Genomic DNA, 20,029 nt, shown 5'->3' on the forward strand with positions numbered 1-20,029 from the left:
TCTGGGGGACTGTAAGTACCCAACTTAACTGTGTGTGTGTGTGTGTGTGTATATATATATATATATATATATATATACACACACACACACCTTTTAATGTCAAAAAGTTACATATTCTAACTTTGAAAAATAATTGGCCACAGGCCATGTAATTTACAGTTCAAATCTGACAGAGGAAAGAAAAAAGAATTGATCTTATAATCAAAGTAAATCTGTGAAATTATCATTCTTAAATTATTGACATGATTTTTTGTTTCATGCTGCGCAGCCTTACTACTGAACGTGCAGATTCTTGTGTTCACTTGAGATTGTGTGTGTGTGTGTGTGTGTGTGTGTGTGTGTGTGTGTGTGTGTATTCCCACTGAGCAGGGGACAGGGCCACAGGTGAGATCCCTCTAAATTACACACAAGTGGTGATTAATTATAGATGACACTTTGGTCACATAAACGATTTCATCCTCAAATGAGGTCTGAGGGCGGCCGCTACAGAGGTCCGCCATGCTTGTGTGCGTGCGTGCGTGTGTGTGTAAATGAGTGTGTGTGCATGTGTAATTTAGACCGCCATCACCTGTGGCCCCGTTCCCAGCTCGGCGGGAAACACGCACACATGTACAGGCGAACACACACATTAGCATGGGTGTGTTGATGGGTGCGTGTGTTGGTGAATCCGGCGGCCCCATCCAGCACATCGCAGGGCTTTGATGAACATACTCATTATGCTAAAGAGTGCTCCATGCCTGGGCTTCCCTGTGCCTTCAGGAAAGGTTAACTCAGGATGGTTACACAGCACAGCGAGAGCCTGTGGGCGCACGGGGGCACAGCGGCTCTGGAGGAGTGCACTGACGGTGTTAGATGTCTCAGGACCAAAAATAGATCTCGGTATGCAGAGCAAATATCATGGGAACATCAAGGTGCCGTGATTGATGCCGAAGAATAAACAAACATTGCAGGTGAAGCCACAGTAGCTTTCACAGCGCAGCTGATGGGTCCCAGATCAGATGTGTCCTCTCGCAGAAGGGATGTTGTCTAAAAGCAAAAAGCTGCATGATAACGAATCTGAATCCAGTTCTCAGTTCACTCAAATCAAATCTTTCTAAATAGTCTGGTGGGTGGGGAACAAGAACTTCTGTTGGACTGTTTTAATTTCACGAAAATTTCAACTGTTTTGTGTAACAAAAGATGGAACCTGATCCATCTTCCTCTAATCGTGTTAATAACACGATAGGTGATTTCAAATGTGATGTAGTGATCGATTATGACCAATCAGAGACCAGTTAGTACTGAAGAAGCCTTTTGGACGAGACGTGAAAAGTCTTCAAGTCCAGTTGCCTTTGAGTAGCTCTTAGAAACACGACACTCATTAACCGTGTCCTGACTCATCTGTGGTTCTGCCGGGAGGGACGAGGCCGTTTGCTCTCTGAGGAGCTGTGCTGCTGCAGGACAAACGATAAAATGACTTTAGCATTCAGTGAACATCAACTGAACAGATCGCTGATGTTTTACATGCACAGCGAACCTTTCGTTGCATTACATGAAGGCGAACTCATCGTTCTGCTACAGGTCATGTGACATGTGACGGGTCGCAGCACACAGTGCGACACCGGCGGATGGCTGAGGCCGACCACGACTCCAGTCCTTACTGTAACGTGTTGTAATGTAAATATTTAAAGAGAGGTCTCATCATTCCTCCCTTCGTTATGACGAGCCTCCAGCAAAAATTGCATTTGTTTTTTGTTGACTTTGGAAATGTTCCGACGGCAGTCCGCCATGTTTGTTTACAACAGCATTGCTCAGTTATCGTGTGTTTGTATACGTCATAGGTCTTTTATTTCTCTTGACCGGTGCCTGCAGTGTCAGAGCCAGAGACAAAAGAGACTGAACTAAACGGAGAATGTGAAAAGAAAGATTCTGCGAAGGATTCGCTGGATGCAGAGCTTCACAGATCTGAGCATTTAACCAACTATTTTACCAACTGGATCCAAAATGGAACCAGTTGTCAGAGCAGACATCCACATGCATGCTGGCAGATTTTGTTTTAAGTATGATCTGGGCCGATAGATTCATCTTGAATCACACTTTTTATGCCTTATGCCTTATGAAAGGGTAAATGGTACTTCTGCACAAACACAAACAATCACCTGCTTCTTTCCTTCCAAAAATGCTCAAAAAAGAAAAGAAACTAAGAGACGGAGCAACAGAAGGGAAAGCTAGTGAAATGGTTGACCTGATCCTTTGGGAAACTAGAGTGTCAGAATCTTGCGAGAGGAACATAGAAGAGATATAACCTCTTCCAACAAGTTCACATTTAGGCAAAAACGTCAAGTGTTGTCGTTGCTAAAGTTAAGAACTGGTTAACAGGATGAAAGAGATTAATACAAAATAAAACAGTATAAAAGAATTTAAGTGTTTAACAGCAAAGTTCTTAATTTTCCAAACCCTCTCTCTTCCTCTTCCTCTACTCCTCTTTCTTCGTTTCTTCCCTCTGAACCAGAGATTAGTGTGTAATTACATGAGAGATCAGCAAAAAAGAAAAGGAGGGGGAAGGGAGTAGTATATTTTAACAAGGCGGTCGAGGAGGAGTGGCGATGGGGGAGGAGGTGGCGCAGCCCTCGTCACGGGCCGACTGATTGTCTGCTTTTAATCCTCGACCTCATTATCACCTCCAGGTCCGGCAGTGGCAGTAAATGAATCTATCTGCCGAGTGTCAAATCTTCACACCTTCACCCTGGTAATCACCCCAAGGTGCAAATACAGAAGATGGATAGAACGAGGGAGAGACGAGGGGAGGGAGAGAGAGGGGGGGGGGGGGGGGGGGAGCGTATGACCCCTGCATTTCATCAACAATATCCTCTCATTTCATAATGAAGAAAAGCTACATGATGCTGTTTGGTTGGTAATTAAAGCTGATTAAATATTCAGTTGCTTTAAGGTCAAACAGTGAAACAGTGACAGAACGTATAGATTTGGTACATGTGAGATGTAAAAGAGCTATTACTGCTGTCAGATTAACATCGAATAATTCAATACTTGACATTTTGTACGTGTTAATTTATCTATTTATTTTGACCTTGACACCTGTACAAAGGTGCGAAAGGTTAAAATTATGTGGGTACATGAGAACAATAAAAACACATCAAAATAAATATTTTTAATCCATAAAAAGAAAAAGAAACTATTATATTTTCTGCCAATTGTGCTTTTTTTTAAAAATGTTTTTCTTATATATATATATATATATATATATATATATATATATATATTTATATTGCTTTTTTACACTGATATTAAAAATAATTATATAATGAAGGCAAAGTGTTAGAGAATCAGGTGTGTCTATAAAAAGGTATAAAGAGTGTAAAATAATTCATGTTTGTTTTTTATTTATCCATATGTAAACTAATTTAAGAAATATACAGGATAACTATTTTATTAAAAATATATATATTTGATTATTTTTGTGCACAAACTGATTTTATAATGATGTACAATATTGACAAACTTTATTTCCACTTCCTGTTATTAGAGTTCATTAGAGTATAAAAACATCTTTAATAAATCCACTTTAATACAGTATGCATTTAAAAATACTGTAAAAAGGAACATCTCGCTCTGAGGTAATAAAATATGTGACAGGTATGTATGATAGGTGATAGGTATCAGGTATGGTAGTAATTAGTTACATTTCACCTCTGGAAGATGTTGCTTGGTAACTGTTAAAAGCTGTTAATTAAAAATGGTGTGGTGTAATATTGTGGTGTAATTTTACTGTGTAATATCACATGAGAAGTCCCTGCGTTTGTTGTCAAAAAAGTTCATTCAATCGCAGGATGGCGAAAATATGTTTTATATTTCCACTTGCATATAACGGAAAATGTTTTGTAATAACTTCTACCGATCGCAGGCAGTCAGTTGTAAGTGGTATTATTGTTTTTATGAGCATTAGTGTTGCTGTGATTCATATTTTTAAACCTGTATTTATCGGCCTCTTTGCTGCCATTTGTTGCTCTAGTTTCATGGTGTTTCAACCTTTTTAAAAACTGATCAGACACATTGCAGTTGCTCCACATTCTCTTCATTCATACTTATTGCAAACTTGTTACGAGTGAAATAAAATATTTCCCCCTGAGACGAGCCGCACTTTGCTTCCACTGTCACTGAAGTTCCTGAGAAAGAGCTTCCGGCTGCAGGAAAATGACTCCGTGATAAGCTGCAATATACGTCCAATGGACACAAGCCCTTTGGACAAATCCAACAAAATCTATGCTACCTTGAAAAACTATAATCATGCATTATTGAATCGGCAAGGATAGTGTGTAATAGAGAGATCCTAAACCCATTCCCCCTTGTGAATTATTAATTGAATTCAAATAACAGACAGAATAATTTTCTTAAAATATCTCAATCATTTTTCACAAAGGATTAAAATGGGGGTAAAACAACAGAGATGCCAGTCCATGTGTCCTGCATGTGGATGTGGCGAGTGACTGAAACTGCGTCTCACAAACTATTATAGAAGAGAAAACTGATGAAGGATGTGCCGCCATGTTGGAGCGGCAGCGGGACCATAAACACCCAACACTCTTTTTGTTGAATCGGGGAAATTCAGTGTTGATTACGTTACAGTCTCTCCAACATGGTGGCACACTCCTCGTAACCAACGGCAACCATTACACGACCGGCCTGTGTTTATTTTCGAAATCCCCTTGACTTCCGCCGGTGTGTGTCTGCATGTTCGAGCAGCAGAGGGATAGTTGGCTAAATGTTGTACTAAGCACTGGGTAAAATATGATAATGAGGACAAATGGGATTATTAGGAGGCTGTGTGTCATCAGTCTGACTGATCCACGATGTCAAACTAGCCAAGCAAATTCAATTAGGCTCGCAATTACTCCCTGGCGCTAGTGGAGACGTATTGGAGACGTTAAATATTGATGGAAACATAGATGCCACATTTGTTCTTCTCCAAAGGTGAACACATCTCCTCAAGGTAATCACCAACGCTAAATATGAAGCCCGACCGTTTGTCACGCTGAGCTACACAACATCTACACACACACACACACACGCGCTGGTCAAACGGTTTAATACACCCCCATTTATCCAGCTGTTATTAAAATGTACATAATTCAATGTGTGTGTGCTTCTGAAATTAAAGCGTAGAACAAATAAACAACTGGAGATTAAAAGCAAGGAATCATTGAATCTTCTTGTTGAACTAAATTTAATCTACATTTTTGACTCATCCAGCAGCTGAACTCACTCCTGATGTTCAAATCAAATATTATTCAGGAAGTTTGTCCCAATGCTGTTGCAGATGTTCCCACTAATGTCGGCTTTGCTTTCACCTTCTGACCAGTTCATCACAAACCAGCTCCACGAGCTTTCATCAAGTGAAACCACTGTCTGGTTCTGTTTTTATAATTTCAGTCCGTCTTTTCTCACCGTTCTGATATATATATAATAATGCATCAGCCTTTGTACAGACAGAGGGTTTGTAGGTCATCAACATAAGTTGGGAATTGTTTGCATCAACTTTCATTTACTTCTATTCCTGCAGAAACTTTACAAAAAAAAAAAAAGAAGGTTTACATGATTTTTCAGTAAAACTAACTTAAACGTCCCGATTGATTTGATTTCTTCATATCTCTTTTCAAAACTCAGATTTTTACCCATCATGGTCATTGGTATAAAAATAAAAACATGGAGCACTGACATCATCTGAGGACTGTGATGATTACTGCGCCTTCTCCTCAGGACATTCACCTCTTCTCAAGAAACAGAAACTGGTGTTTATCTGGATCAGTTCCAAAATCAGCCTTATAGGGAGCAATCTGGTCTCAACAATGTAAAAGTTCACTCTGACCATGAGGAATGACCGACACGTGCGCCTTCACACTTCAGCTGTCGTGGCGTTAAAAGCTGCATTTTTCATCACAAACCTGCAGCCACAAGATTATACATATCGGAACAAATCATGAGACGCTGAAGGTGGATAACTGGTCAACAACATTTAGCTATTGTGAAGCAAAACCTACAATTCTTGATAAGCATCATTTTTGCAATATAGAAAAAATATTAGGATACAGGTTATGAGAGTTACCATGGCACCCACGGGCATTGTGCACATAAAAAATCTTAACGGTGTGTAACAGTCATCTGTGGGGAGAGTGCTGTTCGGGCCGAAGGGGATTTTCTGGTTGCAATACTGCGAGTGGCCACTGGGACAAACTGGCAGCGAGGATGATCTATAAATACACAGTGTTTCCTGCTCGTCCCTGAGGGTGGATCATTTGAGAACTTCTTGGTTGATTCGTCATCATTTCTACACTGACAAAAAAAAGAAAAAAGTGAAAGGACACAAACATACCTGCTGTTAAACTTCTCAGGATGCTTCTCTCTCATAATGTGGAAGCGATGTGCAATGGAGGCGTCCTGAAAGAGAACAATCAAATCACAAAATAAGATTATGTTATAAAAATACATGAATCTCTTCTGCCTACGATGACACTGTAGGTAAGTCTCATCTCCTCAAACTTAAAGCCTGTACCTTTGAACTCTTAGATTACCATTCATCCTGGAGTCACTGTCCATGCCCCCCCCCCCCCAAAAAAAGGTACACAAAACACAAAAGTTCCTGTTGCAGCTCTACAATGTGATTTCTCAGATGCTTCTCTTATAAAACTGTTTGCATGCAATGCAACACACGCTTTTACATCCAGGACGCCCTCTCCCTCATTAACTCTCCCGGCTTCTCAAGCGGTGCGGTGACACCTTGCTCGTCCCTTGCGTACAGTATATTTGTGTAAGATGAAAGGAGCCGTGTGCAGGAGGAGGCAGCGGGGTTGAGCCTGGGATGGAGAGGTATTGACAGAAACGCTGATGAACAGCACGCTGTCTCCACACAGGCTAATTAATTAAACACACATTGTGAGTAATCACAGCTCCCAACTAACCTACAGGATGCTGCCGACACCCCGGCAACCAAGTTGTTTTCTCTCTCCCTTCCTCCACCTCTCCTCTCTCTCTCTCTCGACCTTTCTCTCACCCTCCCTGTCTGATCCTCTCTCTCTCTATCTCTCTCTCTCTCTGTCTGTGTGTGACCTGGGGCAAAAAGTACAGCCACATTGGAGTTCTCGGTGTTAAAGTGAGACAGTTGATGTTACATGTTAGTGTGGTGTGACTGACGGAGACGCTTCACCAAGTATATTAACACCATCTCAGTCTGGTAAGACTGTTATCTAGTACTTAAGCGTGAACTTATAGAATCAGGTGTTTTTATAGTGAAACCCACATGATGCAGTTTGACAGAAAATTCCTTTAAAAACGAGATGGAGAATTACTGACGAGTGTAAGTTCAGCGTCTCAGCTCTGCTACAGGTCTGATCTGCATTAAGTTTATTTGCTACTGGACAGCAGACAGTCTCTGCTCGTGTGATGCAGAGCTCAGCGGTTTTGATGCAGTTGCTCGATCGGCCATGTTTTTTTTGTCTGTTTAACTATTCCCACTTCCAGAGTCAAACATCAAACAGCTGTGTGACATCTGCCTGAATCCGCTTGAACCAGCTCCTGATCTCAGCCAGGTATTAACTGCAGTCTGGACAGTTTGGTTCTTAAAGAGTAACCTAACACCAGGCCGTTTCACTGTGCTCTCTAGTTAAAAGTCTCAAGCCTTTCAACTCTGACCACACCCATCAGTGATGTCACAGGGTCCTGGAGTACACCTGTACATCACAGCAGCAGGGTCAGACGTTAAATCACTGGAGGTCAGCAAAGACAAGATTTTGTGAAGGTGTAGAGTTGCTCGTTAGTAGTTCACCTAACTCCACCTCTTCCTGCTTCCTCAAGCAAGTCCAACAAAGAGCTAAGATCTGTTAATGGTCAGTATGAAAAGGAGGAAAATCTTCTTCAAAAGCTTAATAAACCAATTAATTACCAAACGGATTATGTTAAAATACTCCGTCACAAAGCTGAAAAAAGTTTTCTTAGCTCATGAAAAGTTTTGGGGATACATGACTTTCACAGGACAACAACAATATCAAATCACAACACAGTCAGAGAGCTTATCAATGAGTGTTATTGCTTAACGATAAGCTTTATTGGCAAGTATTAACCATATATCTGTATCATCGCTTTAATAAAACAAACTACAGCTAACTTCACAAAATGTTGAGTGTAAATCAGCGTCTCTGCAGAACTTTACAAAGGCTGTTTTTTGTTGTAATAACCTGCATGTTGCCTATTCAAATGTTTGAATAAAATAACAGTAATAACTTGTTAATATACTGTATCAGTTATGTCGTGAAATGTGCAGATGATCTCATCAACAGATTGTAAAGTCTGAAGTTATAAACTAGATAAATAAATTAATAAATTTCCTTTAATTTCCACTTCTAAGTCAGTGTCAGGAAAATGCTGCCAAGGCCTTTGTGGAAAAAAAAAAAAGACCAATCTCTGACAAACAGCAAAGTTGTGCGGCTCAAGAAAGAGTCAGAGAAAGTTGATCTAAACTTTTCGGGCTTGTTCCTCTCCTCCCTCCACTGAAGCAATCTGTTTTGACCCGCTCCATTTTGAGTGGCACTATTGAAACAGCACCTACGGGGGGGGGGGGGGGACCCCCTGCTAGCTCTCTGTGCAGAAATTTTAGGAGAAGCCAAAAGAGAAAAATCAATGGAGCTTCTCTTGATGTCTCTTCAAGACGCTGTAAGCAGAAGACCAAAAGAATCCTTCAAGATCCCCGCAGACTCGCCTCACGCTTCCAACACGAGCCAGAAAGGTGAGATGATGGATGTATCTAAGAGACTGTAACTTGATTTTCTTACAAACAGGACAATAGCTGCAAACAAGAGAGCAAAAGCGAGGAAAGGTTGTCTCCCCTTTGGTTTGGGGTCTATTATCTGAGATCTGTACAAGTGGAGCTGCGGCTTTGCAACAGTAAACAGCGATTTCAAGCAACTCGGAGTGGATATAGCATTTTGTTATCCTGCGTTGATGCAGCGCTTTGTAAAAAAAACTTTAATTATATGAATACATAAACCAGCCTAAGACTGCCATCCAGCTGAAATCAATATCAAAAAATACAGATATATGTTCAAACATGGCAGATATGCAAAACTACACGTAAAAATGTAAAATTGATGAATCTCAGTCCGTATTTAAAACAAAAACATAAACTTGTTGTGTTAGTTTTTAATTACAATGTGCTTGGAATCATTAATTGGGGCTAGTGGTTCTCAAACTTATTAGATAAGGTCCCTTAAAACAAAATGCTTATCATCCGTCATCAGTTTTTAGCCTCGGGATGAACATGAATTGGAACAGTTCAACCAAAAAGTGTGTTTGTGATCCGTAATATTTACCTTGGGACCACTTTAGGGACCCCGACCTTCATGTTGGGAACCACTGATGTGGTGAAACAATAACACAATATGATCGTATCATCACTGTGATTCCATCAAGTGTCAGTTATAAAGTCCTATTTGCAGATACAACCAACCATCAACTGAAAATCTTGTCTTTGCCTCTGGTGGTTCAACACCTCATCTTGCTGCTGTGATGTAGAAGTGTACTCCAGGGGTGTGTCTGTACACTATGACATCACTGTGGGTGTGGCTACAGATGCAATCGATTGGCCATTTTGAAAGACTGATTTTCAGCCTGGTCTCAGGAGGAACTCTGTTTCAGGATTTTCAGATTTACATGTGTGATCAAAACTATTTAGTAGCAACAATGTCAATTCTTTTTTTGTTGTTTTTTAAGTGGCTTAAGTTATTGAATTTCCTTCAAAATCCTCCTCAGCTCCACGGCGACAACACACACACACACACACACACACACACACACACACACACACACACACACACAGTAGATTAGGTTCTCCTCACTAAATAATTACCAAACTCAAGTTTGTTTGTTTACAGCATTTGAACTGGAAATCCTCCACTGAGATTTTACCTCATTTCAGTTTGAGAGGTTTTAGCTCAAGAGAGTTTACTCTTCAAAATCAATCAATAAAGTCAGTTTTAACTACATTAGCTGCATTACTGCACATCCACTGTTCATTCTTGACCTTGGAAACAGCAGCTGAGCAAACACAAGATGCATTTGTATACAGTGCCTGGTCTGGATCTTTCTAATATCTTACATGATCTTCATCAGCAGAAGGAGTTCATCCTAATGTCATGGAATTGTAGATGTTGAAATTTTCATTTTTTTCAGAGCACTTACAGGACTTTCAAGCTGGGGTTCAGGTTAATTCTTGAGAATAATTCTCTCTGCTGAGGAAGATCAAGTGGTATGATTGAAAACTGCTACTAAAGGGACCTCAACTGCAATTTCCAAGGTTGAGAATGAAGTTTGAAAATCAATTTTTTAAGTGAACATGGATGAGAAATCCTCCAAGTGCTCAGATCATATTTATTGTTTTTAGCTTTTCTTAAAATTTAATTTTAAAACTTTATTTTCATCTGGAGCCTGATTTTTTATTTAGAAACAATACGATAAAACCTGAATAATACAGGACACGTCAGTGATGTCACCATCAACATGTCGGACAGATCCACATCTTCAAGCCCTGACCCCCTCGCGGCGTCTTCAGCTCACTCACTCTCTCTCTCCCCCTAGCTGCCCTCAAATAATTACCAATGTAAAAATCTGGCACCCAAATTAATACAGGACATGTGTAATGTCCTCTCATAGCTCAAAGTTTAGTCCAATTATGAGTGGGCCCCAGCGGTTTGATGTGCCTTTCACTACGGGGGAGAGTAATGGCTTTGACAGGAGCGCCAGGGTCATTAGGGCGACTGACTTGCATTATGGTAGTGGAGCGTGCTCAGTGATTAGTTCTGTCTCTCACCCCTGGCCCTGATTGAGATCATTACACTTCACGTCACTTCCACATCCTCCCAAAGGGATGGCGCCATTAATTCTCAGTCCAAATGGGCCGTGGCAGATGGTTAGGTTAGAAGAATTTACATTTTTTTGGAAGAATTACCTGGGCTGTGCGATTGAAATTACTTGGAAAATGAAGTTTTTGCGGTAAATGTTTCAGTGTGTCACTTACGGTCGGAGTCTGAGAGATAAATAGAAATTTGAAAAAGACTTGAACTTCTCTTTAAATGACTTCAGATTCAGGCATAATGTGTTGGAGGTGGCGCCCGCCCTCTGTGGCTGCTACTGCTGATCTTTTGATTTCAACAGTGTCATTACAGAAACAATCTACTCTCCATCTGCATAATCTCTGAGGTAATTATTAGCTTGACTTGTCGCATAATCTTTATTGTAATTCTTCTTCTTTTTTCTTTTTTTTAATTCAACGGAAAGCAAAAAAAAAAAATTTGATGCGAACAAAATATTATATCACACTCAAATCCATAGAGAGCTCAAAGTCGTCTTAATCCCCCCCCACAAACAACTTCATTTGTCATCATCACGCCTGCTGCGTACTAATCCCACTAACAGAGCACAAACAACAGGGCTTATAATGACTTTATTTTCTTTTAATGCTCTTATACAAGGTTCAGCATCCAGGAAACAACGCTCCCATTAAAGCACGAAACATCACTGTTACTGTTACTCCTGACTGAAAGCTACACCGAACAAAACTAGAAACGCAGCACTAACGATTTAAGACTTTTTCTAACCTCACAAAAAAATCTTCCTTCTCTTTAAATCTGTGTTAGTGGGCATCACTCCTCCTCCTATCCAAGATCATCCGTCCACCTGACACAGGTGTGGCATATCCAGATGCTGATTACGCAGCATGATTACTGCACAGGTGTGCCTGGGACTTGCCACAATAAAAGGACACGTGAAAAAGACACCTCAAACATGTTCAATGGGTGACACGGCGATGGCGGCAGTTGAACGTAAAGACAGAAGTGTTGCGTTCATATTTTTGTTCAGTATAGTTTTTTCCAAAATGGGCTTTTTTTTGCCCTTTTTCACTGCAACGTGAAAATCCTCCACATCTTCATACCTTCTTTAAGAAGCGTAAACTCTAATGTCAAGGCTTTAGCGTGGTCTGCAGGACGCCACAGGAACGAGCCTGATAACTCACTAACAAAGTCACTATCTCTGTCTGTTTTTAAAAAGAAGCCAAAGCAGCAGTTGTTACTAAAATATGATTAAACTTGTAAACCCTGACAGTCTGGAGTCAGACCTGGTTACTCTCCTGTGTTATTATTTTTATGTACCATTTATTAATGATTCTGTATTTTACCTACTGAATGAATGTCTGGACTGATGGGATCTATGTTTTTAATTATTCTTTTTAGGGTTTTAGGTTTTCATTACTATTATCACGGTTGTGAGCTTTTACTTGTATTTTACTCTGATTTGTGTGAAATGAATGAAATGAAATGTCTAGACTATTATAACTCACTCTGTTATTGCTCCGATCTATGACAACTTGTTGTCTGGTCATTTTTGAGGAGAGACACGTTTTGTTAACCACCTTCTTCACGATCCTCTTGTGTTTTTAAAATAAATAACCTCGACTGTGTCGTACTCTGACCGAAGCCCAGTCACAACAAATTTATTAAATCCACATTAAAATGTTGTTTGAATCAAAAGATGAAGTAACTTTGTGTTTCTTGACATTTCTACTGGGAGATTAAGGATCAATGTTGATAGATTTATTCCACGCTGTAACCACTTCCTCCCGTACACATCGCCATATGTTCAGCACTGCAGACAGATTACAACCATTGTTCTCCTCTATCACAATGTTAACAAGACCTGTCCTCTAATATCCTCTAACATCATCATTAGAGGCCCAGGCTGGAGGTGTTATTCAACTAACATTTGTAAGGCCATGCATCACTTACGTCGCTGCCACAGTCTAGTACGACTCTCACAACACAGAGTGGCTCCCTCCTCTGCCACCTGCAAATGTCAATTACCATATTTCCCCCTGACATTTATCAGTAATGGCTAACATGAGCTACGTAAAATCAGTGTCATTATGGTGGAGATGGACATGGGGGGGTGCTGATGGGTGCGTAACACCACGCAGATACATAACAAGGCTTGTTTATCGATCAGGCGGTCGAGGCTCGAGAGCGTCTACAGCAGCGGCTTCGGTCTTTGTTCTGTTTTAGTTTGTGTTTGTGTTCGGATGTTTACTGACAGCTTATATTCTGCCACTCCGAGGTTTGAAAAGGCGTCACCAGTAGCACACAAGGGTTGTAACCCTGCAGTCACCGTCAAGTATAGTTTTCATCGTGTTGTGTTCATGGTTCAGTGTGGTTACTATGGCACCATCTTTATGTGTCTGATACGAGCCTGTTTTTAAAAGATGTACGAGGTTTAAAAGTAAAAGATATGAGGAAGTGAAATCTGGAAAAACTGTAGCTCCAAATATCTATTAGTAAATTAGCTTCATTGTTTTTGTTCCATAATGGTACAATACAAAAATCATTAATGTTATAAGTAACCTAAAGTCAATAATAACAATCACCTTCTTTGTGCTGTTATGGTCCAATTTTTATTGGCATTTTGCAGGAAAAAGCAGGAAATACAAGTAAAAAAGACAATATAATGCTGTTTTAACAACAGTGTGTCTGGTGGACTGTGTGTTTTCAACACATCACCACAAATGATAAGAAAATGATGACTTTGCATATAGTCCTAACTGTTCTTGTTAATGTGGCTTTTAATTTGGGGAAATTCAACTTATATTATATATATTCAACTATATTTTTATCTTTGGTATTTATATAATTTATTCCTGCTGGTTTTGTTTTTACAGTCTTATCATATTGTGATCAAATGTTTTACCTCTGGTTTATATTTTTGTTTTTAATCTTGTTTAATGAGACACTTTGTGCTGCACAAATAAATGTATAATTTCAGCTGGAGTGGGTGGAGCTCACTGGTTTTTATTCTGAGTTTTTATTTAGTTTGTTTTGATCATAGAAAAAAATGTATAAAACAATGTGAGAAAATACTGTTTAGGTGCAGATACTAAACAATTGTTTTTTCACATTTGACACTTAAAAAGTGAGACTCGCCACAATCCAAATCGCACTGAGGTGTTTTTGTACCAAGAGGTGTTTTGGTTTTGTTAGGAAACATACAACTGGCTGTTAACTGCTGGTGTGGAGGCGCAGTTACACATGAAATCAACTACATCAGGCAACCAACGATTATTTTATTTAAAAAACATATTTACTGTAAAATGCAGTGACTGGTTTCGTCTTGCAGCTGCGCAGAAAACAGCTGCTGATGCTGCTGTTAATATTAAAAACTTTTTATGGTGCTTAGGACTCAGAGAGTTTTTTAAAATGACTTTTTACTTCTTGTCTAAAAAAGAAAGATGCATTTTAGTTTCCTGGGTTTTAAAAAGGTTTGACGTTTCTATTCTTAACCCAAAAACAAAGAACTTGAGACACCAAGAACAGATCTATCTCCCACGAACACTGACTGACGTGCGACTCACCACTCCGATGGAGAAGTAGTTGTTGATAATGCTGTAAGGCACCGGGTCGCCTCGCTCCTCCTTGTCTGTGGGCGTGACATCAATCTTCCAGCGATCCAGCCTCACCTCCGAACTGTTCTCGACGTCCCGCAGGATCTTCAGGAGGCTCTCGCCCTCGTAGCCTGAGGAGGAAGGAACACCGGACGCGTGAGAGGCGTTAAAACGGGTGGAGGACAGATTGTGCCACGCGGCCGATGCCTTTAAGTGACTTAGAATGTGAACGTGAACCACTGAGCTGGTGTATTGATTTATTGGGCCAATATTGGCTGTCAGTTAAATATAGGACACGGTCATGCTGTCTGGTGTGGATATAATGAAGAGAAACTTGTGCAGTCAGAAACATGTCTTTTATATATTGTTGTTTTCTTTTGATTTTATGTCAAATTAAATACGTCCTTATAAACTCTTTTTTTAAACTATTATAAGCTGAAGATTTAGATTTAGTTAGAAAACATGCTAAAAAGAGAGTTTTAGTGTCCAAGATGATCTAATTGCTCCTTTAGAGCCTTTTCTACCCGCATAAGAATAAAAGTTGTAATTTCTGGTGATATTTACAGGTACTGAACACAAATACACATAAATTCTCCTTAATGAACTATGCTGCAGATGTTTTGCAGTTTTGGATTCCCCAACACTAAAACCCCTGATGGTGTAATTTAGTGCAGATTAATCACTCAGTCCATTGGCAGAAAATTAATTAGCAACTATTCTCATAATGGGCAATTTTTTAAGAAAAAGCTTCAACCATTCTCTGGTTGCAGTCTCTCCAAAGTGAAGATTTGCTGCTTTTACATCATTGAAACCTGAGTATATTTGAGTTTTGCTCCTCGGACAAAACAAGGCGCCACCTTTCACTTCAAAACATGAATCAATAGATCTAGAGATCATATCACCAGCTTAAAAAATAACTGTTATTTGCAGCCTTATTTTAGTTACTTCCTGAGCTTTGTGTAAGTTCCTTAAAACAAATATTATCATAAAGGAATTAAAAGATTCCTTTAAGATAATATTATCACTAGTTTATAGTGTAGTATCTGTATATCTATATATAACTCTGAGTGTAATAAGGTAAATTGAGGCCATGTATTTCACTGTTACGGATCTATTTTCTGTCAGTACCTCCTCCCCATCGCAGACATCTTGCCAGATCGTTGCCCGTGCCAAGAGGAAGTATACACACGGGGGGGTTCCTGTCCAGGTTGGCCTTATCTGGAGCAGCGGGACAAATATCACAACACGATGTGAAACACGGCCAAAGCAAGGAAACAAACTCGCTGCAAAGACTTGCAAAGAAAGCATCAAATCCATTTTGCAGCCCCACTTGTAAAACTACAAGTCAATATGAGCGTCCAGTTGTACAGTCTATTTCAAGAGACACATTTTGCCTGACAGTTATTACCTCTCTTTGTTTTGATTGATAAAAAATTGAGGCAATTTTTGACAACCCGAAGAAGTAACACGTCCTCAAGACCAAATAGAGGAGGCCGGGTGATTTTTTTTTTTCCTCAAATGATGACTAATATGTTGTTTTCCAACACATGTAATCATCCCATTTTACCACCCCTGAATACGCAGGCTCGGACGTGATGAAAGTGTTTATACACAAACCATAAAGTACGCTTTACCATTTCAGACTGGACAATAGTGCAGCTGCCTTTGAAAACTAATAAAAACAAACGCAATTTTACCAAAAAAGGAAATGAAGTGTTTAAGTTGTACTGAAGACAGTATGAGTACATATACTGTAGCAGCCCTGGGAGGCTTGGGAGTTTGTAGTTCTTGAAAACAAGACTTGAAAACCGCTCGGAATAAGGCCAAATATCATGAAATGTACGATGTGTTCTGTACCTATGAAGTCCAGGATCCAGCCCACGGTGCCGTCACCGCCGCACGCCAACACTCTGAAGTCAGGGACGTCTCTGAAGAAGTTCAACCTGAAACAGACGCAGTCCTCTCTCTACGTTACTGCCACACAGAGTAAATGCATATCATCTACTTTATTATTTTTGCTCTGATGAACCTTGTCAGATTGTTCCCGCCCTTTACAGCAACAGCTTCGGTTCCTTTGGTAAAAGAGTAAAAAGTAGAAGTTGTTTTAATTTATTATCTACTGACACTGTTTCTGTGTTTATTCACTTATTTTTATCTTTTGGCCTTGGTGTTGTATGTATGTTCCCTGTGGGGACAAATAAAGTTACTGATTGATGGATTGATTGATTGATTGATTGACTGACTATAGCAATGTTAAAATTTATCCCACAGTGTACAGTTTTTTCTTTTTTCTGAGCTACAGTCGACCCTTTCGGTTCTGATTGAGACCCAGAAATGACCATAAAGCGTTTTTATGTCACCAAACAGGGAGATATTTCATATTTTATACGTTATATCAACACATGGTTGTTACTTTTGTTTGCAAGGAAATGGACATACAACCCACAACCCCCCCCCAAAAACCCACACAGAACATGAGAGTCATATCAGCACTAATTCTGTGAAGAAATATGAATTTGTTAATCTTTATTCAGTTAGGATTAGCTTGTAAATCCAGTTATTAAAAGTTGGAGTGTCACTTTATAGAGTAAAGTCACTGTGAAGCACTTCCACTGTTTTCATGCTTGTTTTTCTCTCTTTTTTCATTTGCTCAGGTGAATGATGATAAATTAAAACATCTCTGCTTTTTCTTGACAACAAGAGAAGTGGTGTGAAGTGTTCACAGGCCCAGATAAACAAGCGTATTTTTTGAGCCTGCTGAAACAACACGCTGCTTCACTGCGAACCCGCTCTAATCCCACAAAGTAACACATGTGGCATTGACAATTATTCATTCAGTGAGCTAGTCTGCCTGTTGGAGGGTTAATTGGATCATGACAGGCAATGTTCAGTCCAACTTCTTCCGTTCCTTCACAATAACAAAGCCCTAACTGAATGAGCCAGCCTCCGAGCCTCGTATGGCGGGTAAATGATTCGCTCAATTACTCTCCAACTGGGACCACAAACCATATTAGACGCAAAACAGACAGCCGCAAACATGAAAGGCAACTTTGGGGATATTTAAATACCAAGAAACAAACACTTAATTTGCCGTAATTGCATTAGCGGGGGGAGCTAATTGACAGCAGTGCGTGCGGCTGCCTCGGCCTGCAGTGTCCGACGGTGACCGTTCACCTCGCTAATGTGCGCTGCAGTGTGTACACTTGACAAAATATTAACAAGGTTACGGCGGGGCGAGGTCATCTGGAATGTTCTCAGCTCTGAGGAGAAGCTCTGGGTTCGGCTCCAGACAGGAGGGGGAGGCAGGTGATGCTGCAGGCCACGTGCACGGGGCGGTGGGGGGGGGGGCATCAACAGAGGGGAGGAACAAAACAGTGGACACAAGGTCAGCCTCCAAAAACTTGGAGCTGCGTTGGCACAATCTGTGACATGAAGGCTGCACCGGCTCCTCACGCAGACAGTCCAAACCTCGTGGAGGCTTTTGTGTATCCTGCGTGTGCCGCTGTGTATTTATTTTTTATAAAGGCACAAAGATTCTGTTTTCAGATCTAATCAGAGCCAAACAACGTGGCAGCACGGCGGCGAGGCATTCCTGTGTTTTTAAGCGCCGCTGGACGCAAACAGCAAAGTGAAGGAGCCTGATGCATGTAAATGATCCATTCATTTTCTTAATCACAGATGTGAACCATAGGAAACCCGGCGCTGCCCGCACCTACAGCCCGCGGTGAGCTGCTCGTCTGTATGCGCGATCACATGTGCCGTGGCGAAGAGTCTCACCCCTCTCTGTCCGTCACTCATCCGCGTCGCCGGCTCTCCGTTCACATACAGGCTTATGCATATGGAGCCGCTGTTCATCAGAGGCTACAGCATGAGACCGGCGTCTCCAGGATTCGTTATGTGTGAACTCACCTCATTTGTGCCTGTGCTGTGTGAGGGAACTGAGTGGAGGCTTTAATACCACAGGCCTCTCCTGCATGTGATGCTGGTTATTATATGTGAGCAACATCAGAAAACAGCAGCATGTTTGTAAACACAAGCCAATATGATTTCTTTTTTTTTAAAGAATGAGTTGGGACTTTGTCTTTCTTTGTCTTTCACTCTTTCTTGATGTTGACAACAATTAATCTCATTTAATTATTAAAATGACTAGAATGGATTTTAAATGCAAACAGGAACAAACTCTGCATCAAAATGTTCATCATTTTATGATTCATTTATATTTTTTTTCCCACAAGATTTCTCATCTTGACACCCAGGAAATGTTGAGACTGTAAAAATAAAGTTTTCGAGGTGAATTTCTTCACTGTCTTTGGTATTTTTTAAGTCATAGAAAATGAAATCAGATATATTTTTGCTATTGACATCTGAAGAGAGCTGTGCTGAGAAACCTCATCTATTTATTTCAGTTCTGCTCTCTCCATGTTATTTGTCATTAAGCAGCTTATAATTTGATATATCACATTTGTTATAGTATTTTAAAAAAAACAGAAAACGCACATCAGGACCCACATTTATCAAACTCATAAGAATTACACTTAAAAATGTTCTTAACAGTCACAAGAGACATTTATCAAATAACTCACTCCTACTTAAAGCATCACAGTGATCACATGATTAATCCCATTTATGCTTTGAGTAGTCAATCATACACAGTAATTTACCCTACATCTGCAATTTTGTTTATTCTTTGAAAATAATCCTTACTTTTTACTTTTATATGTTGTTCTGCAAACACATGCTACTCTGATTTTGAAATCCTCGATATCTCAAGCTGCAGTTGAAAAGAAAATTGTCTGAAATAGAAACTAAACTCTGCTGCTGGAAGAAAACTGTCAGATAAATGGAAAAGCGATTAAAACCTACTCTCAAATAACTGTCTCTTTTAAATTTAAGAACAAGTTTAAGTTGCAAGAACTTTGACAAACAGCTGTTAATCTGAGGTTTGGTAACTACGAGCCCAGGTGTGTGACGTTGAGACTGTGAGATACTGGTGTCAGAGAGGTGACGGACATACCCGGGCATGGGTCCATTTTTGGCCAGGTTGTACACTTGTCTCGGGTTCAGAAGATACTGGAACTTTCTGTAAATCCTTCAGGAGTGAAGAGCCAAAGAGATCACATCAGAAAACACAGAGATGACACACAAAAACTCACAATACAAACATATGACTCAGTTGTGACACATTAGGCTCCAGAACGAGGATTCACTGTCGCATTTTGCCCTAAACGCCGACAGGCGTCCAATCAGAGCGTGACAATGCAGTGGACTGGGCAGCGGGGTGGGACATACCCAAAGTCCCCTTGAGGAGAAACCATTAGAAAGACTAATTCATTTTAATTTCAATTTCATTATATCAACTGGCTGAAGTCATATTTTGATCTCATAATTTAAACAAATGAGGGCCGGCGTAATAAGGAGTGAATGAATATGTTTCAGTAATAACCCAATTAGCCCTGGGTTAAAGAAGGGGGACCAGCCAGGCACGTGACAGTGAGGGGGGTGTCTGAGGAGGGGGGGGGGGGGGGGGGGGGGGGGCAGTGGGGGGGGGGGGGTGTATGTGTG

General features: G+C 40.3%; 1 protein-coding gene across 2 annotated transcripts in view; it reads right to left on the reverse strand.

Moving 5' to 3' along the window:
* Positions 1-20,029, reverse strand: part of dgkb (diacylglycerol kinase, beta) — a 75,138-nt gene that overhangs the window by 18,998 nt on the left and 36,111 nt on the right. For both annotated transcript variants that reach the window (XM_056381875.1, XM_056381874.1), the window contains 5 exons: positions 19,482-19,556; positions 16,325-16,410; positions 15,596-15,685; positions 14,438-14,598; positions 6,368-6,432 (listed from right to left, as the gene is read on the reverse strand). In XM_056381875.1, the coding sequence (XP_056237850.1) occupies positions 6,368-6,432; positions 14,438-14,598; positions 15,596-15,685; positions 16,325-16,410; positions 19,482-19,556 (477 nt within the window). The remainder of the gene's footprint in view (positions 1-6,367; positions 6,433-14,437; positions 14,599-15,595; positions 15,686-16,324; positions 16,411-19,481; positions 19,557-20,029) is intronic.

This window comes from Seriola aureovittata, chromosome 7 (assembly GCF_021018895.1).
Source record: "Seriola aureovittata isolate HTS-2021-v1 ecotype China chromosome 7, ASM2101889v1, whole genome shotgun sequence".
Taxonomy (NCBI): Eukaryota; Metazoa; Chordata; class Actinopteri; order Carangiformes; family Carangidae; genus Seriola; species Seriola aureovittata.